Genomic DNA, 3,416 nt, shown 5'->3' with positions numbered 1-3,416 from the left:
GCTCCTCAACCCCCTGATGGGCCCTGCTCTGTGCATGACAGGGGGGAGCTCCCCAACCCCCTGATCGACCCTGCTCTGTGTGTGACAGGGTACGGAGCCCCAAACCCCCTGATGGGCCCTGCTCTGTGAGTGACAGGGGGCAGCGCCCCAACCCCCTGATTGGCCCTCTGCTGTGCGTGACAAGGGGTGGCGCTGCAACCTCCCCATTGACCCTGCCTTGAGTGTGACAGGGGGCGGTGCCCCAACCCCCTCAGCCCTACCCACAAATTTTTGTGCACCGGGCCTCTAGTTGCATTATATACCAGAAACTAATAAATGTCAATAATAGCTCAATTTAAAAATAAATAAATGCATTAAACAATATTTTATATATGACTAGTCTGTATTGAAATAACTATCTGGAAAATAAAATGTCAACACTTGACTGGCTAAAAAATTAATCACAATCCCTGTCAGGTATGGCTCAGTTGGTTGGAGCATTGTCCCATGCACCAAACGATCACAGGTTCATCCAGTCAGGACACATACCCAGGTTTGCAGGTTCGAGACTGGTCAGGGCACGTGTGGGAGGCAACCAATTGATGTATCTCTCTCCCTCTCTCTATCTCTCCCCCTCCTCTTTCTCTAAAATCAATAAAAAATTAATCACAAAATCAATACATACCTAACTTTTACGTTTATATTAAAGATAATAATGAATCAATTACCCAGATAATAAAAGAAAAAAAATCCAAGCAAAGAAAAGGCATAGAGAATTTTTAAAAATATAATTAAATAATGCAAATAATAAGATTGAATTTTAACAGCACATATTACTATCTTTATTTTGAGTATTTCTTTACCTGTGGATAATCTTGGATTTTAGCATTTGTCTTTTGTCCATTTGAATCTGCAATTTGTATTTTTCTTGTTTCTCTCTCCAATGGTAGAGATGTTGAATCCACAACTTTAACTTCTGTGTCACTTGTACTCTTTTCCATTGTTGTCTTGGTTTTCCTGTCACTTTTAAGTAACTCCCCTTGATTTAGGAAATACTTTAGTTGATGCTTAGCTTTTTCAGCTTCCTATTTGAAAAAGTAACCATTTATCAAGTGTTACTTCTGTGACATTTTCCTGCCAATATTGCAACTTTCAAAAATATGCATATATTCATGCCCATATTACCTCTCAATTTTATTTTTACTGAGTTGAAGGAACCTAAGTTAAATCACTGATATAATCCATAGTTTAATAGGTCCTCAGTTTCATTTAAACTATGAAAATCTTCTTCCATTTTAGGGCTATTTTTATATCCAGGAATTTTTAGTGCTCTTATTTCTTATTGAATTTATTGTGGTGACATTGGTTAATAAAATTATACAGGTTTCAGAAGGCTACCATTAATAGATCAACAAACAAGTGTTGGTAAGGATGTGGAACCCTACTGCACTGTTGTTGGGAATGCAGATTGGCACAGCCACTGTGGAAAGTGGTATGGAGTTACCTCAAAAAATTAAAAAAGGAACTGCCTCATGACCCAGCAATTCCACTTCTTGGAATATATTCAAAGAAACCTAAAACATTAACTCAAAAATATATGCACCCCTATGTTCATTGCAGCATTATTCAACAATAGTCAAAATTTGGAAGCAGCCCAAGTGCCCATCAGTAGATGAGTTGATATAAAAGGCTATGATACATTTATACAATAGAATACTATTCAGCAATAAAAAAGAAGGAAATCAGCTCTTATTTTGTAAAAGCTATAATTATTATATAGGTACAACAAAAGTTAATAAAATATATACATTTTAGCCTTAGCCGGCTTGGCTCAGTGAATAGAACATCAGCCTGTGGACTGAAAGGTCCCAGGTTCGATTCCAGCCAAGGGGACATACCTGGGTTGCAGGCTCGATCCCCAGTAGGGGGTGTGCAGGAGGCAGCCAATCAATGATTCTCTCTCATCATTGATGTTTCTATCTCTCTCTCCTCCCTTCCTCTCTGAAATAAATAAAGAAATATATTTTTTTTAAAAAAAGATATACATTATACAAATTGCTGAATTGTAACCATGATAGTTAGTACCTATCTAAAAAAATAAAATGTAAAAAATAATTTTTTTTTCTAGAATAAAATTTTTCTTTAAAATATTGTTTTGGCCCTAGCCAGTTTTGCTCAGTGGATAGAGCATTGCCTGCAGACCAACAGGTCCCAAGTTTGATTATGGTCAAAGACACGTACCTTGGTTGCAGGCTCCTCCCTGGCCTGGGCCCTGGTCAGGGCTCATGCAGGAGGCAACCAATCAATGTGTTTCTGTCACATCAATGTTTCTGCCTTTCCTCCTCTCTTCCACTCTCCCTAAAAATCAATGGAGAAATATCCTCGGGTGAGGATTAACAACAACAAAAATTATTTTGTATGGAAGAATATAGATTGACAAAATTAAGCTTACAAATAATCTCACCACATACAGAAAAGTCACTGTCAACATTTCAATGTATATCCTTTTTCATTATTTATAATTATAAATAATGCACATGTGTATTTTAAATATTTATTTATAATTAATAATATACTATACATACTCACATAATACAACATTTTTATTATATAATGCCATAGATATGTTTCCATGACAATAAACATGTAAGTAGTCAAAATAGCTAAGATAATATATCTTAATAATATATCTAAAAATAATAATTATATACCTAATAATAATAAAGCTAAGATAATATATAATAATACTATTCCTTAATTTATTTAATAATTTTTATCAAAGATTGGTAATTTTAAATATTTTCCTATTAAAAATTTTATATTATACATACTTGTAAAAATCTCCATACACTTTTTTCTTCCTTACAATACATTTTTAGAAGAGGAACTGTTCAATGAAAAAGACATGTTTCCAAGACTTTTGCTATATGTTTTCTTCAAGAATCAATTCACACTAACAGAAGTATGTGAGATTGCTCACTTCTGCACATAGTCACAAACATTAGATTTTTCTGCTTTTTAAATTTTGACAAAATGATAGGTTAAAAATCTATCCCATTGTTATTTTTTTTTCATTAAATATATTGGGGTGAAATTGGTTAAGATTATATAGGCTTTAAGTGTACATTATTATGATACATGATCTGTATATGGTATTGTGTCCCAACCACTCAAAGTCAAATCATCTTCCATCACCATATATTTCCTTATTTTCAATTGCAATTATTTTAAAAAAAGTGAGGTTGAATATACTAGTATTCATTTATTGGGCATGTGTGCTTCTAAATTATAACTTGCCTATTTTTGTCTCTTGTCTATATTTCTTTTAGATTTATAAAATACTAGAGTCCCGATGCATGAAATTTGTTCAAGGGGCTTGGCCCTTGCAGCTGCGGTGGCTTGCCTCAGCCCTCACAGCCCCAGCTTCATCTGGAAGG

General features: G+C 34.7%; 1 protein-coding gene across 1 annotated transcript in view; it reads right to left on the bottom strand.

The window, feature by feature from the left end:
* Positions 1-821: 821 nt before the first annotated feature.
* The window catches only part of CCDC7 (coiled-coil domain containing 7), a 170,974-nt gene continuing 168,379 nt past the window's right edge, over positions 822-3,416 (bottom strand). The window contains exon 15 of the mRNA XM_005885883.2: positions 822-1,064. Coding sequence (XP_005885945.1) covers positions 822-1,064 — 243 coding nt within the window. The remainder of the gene's footprint in view (positions 1,065-3,416) is intronic.

This window comes from Myotis brandtii, unplaced genomic scaffold (genome assembly GCF_000412655.1).
Source record: "Myotis brandtii unplaced genomic scaffold, ASM41265v1 scaffold933, whole genome shotgun sequence".
NCBI classification, from domain to species: domain Eukaryota; kingdom Metazoa; phylum Chordata; class Mammalia; order Chiroptera; family Vespertilionidae; genus Myotis; species Myotis brandtii.
Note: the sequence above shows the minus strand (reverse complement) of the source record. Positions and strands in the feature narration are given on the sequence as shown.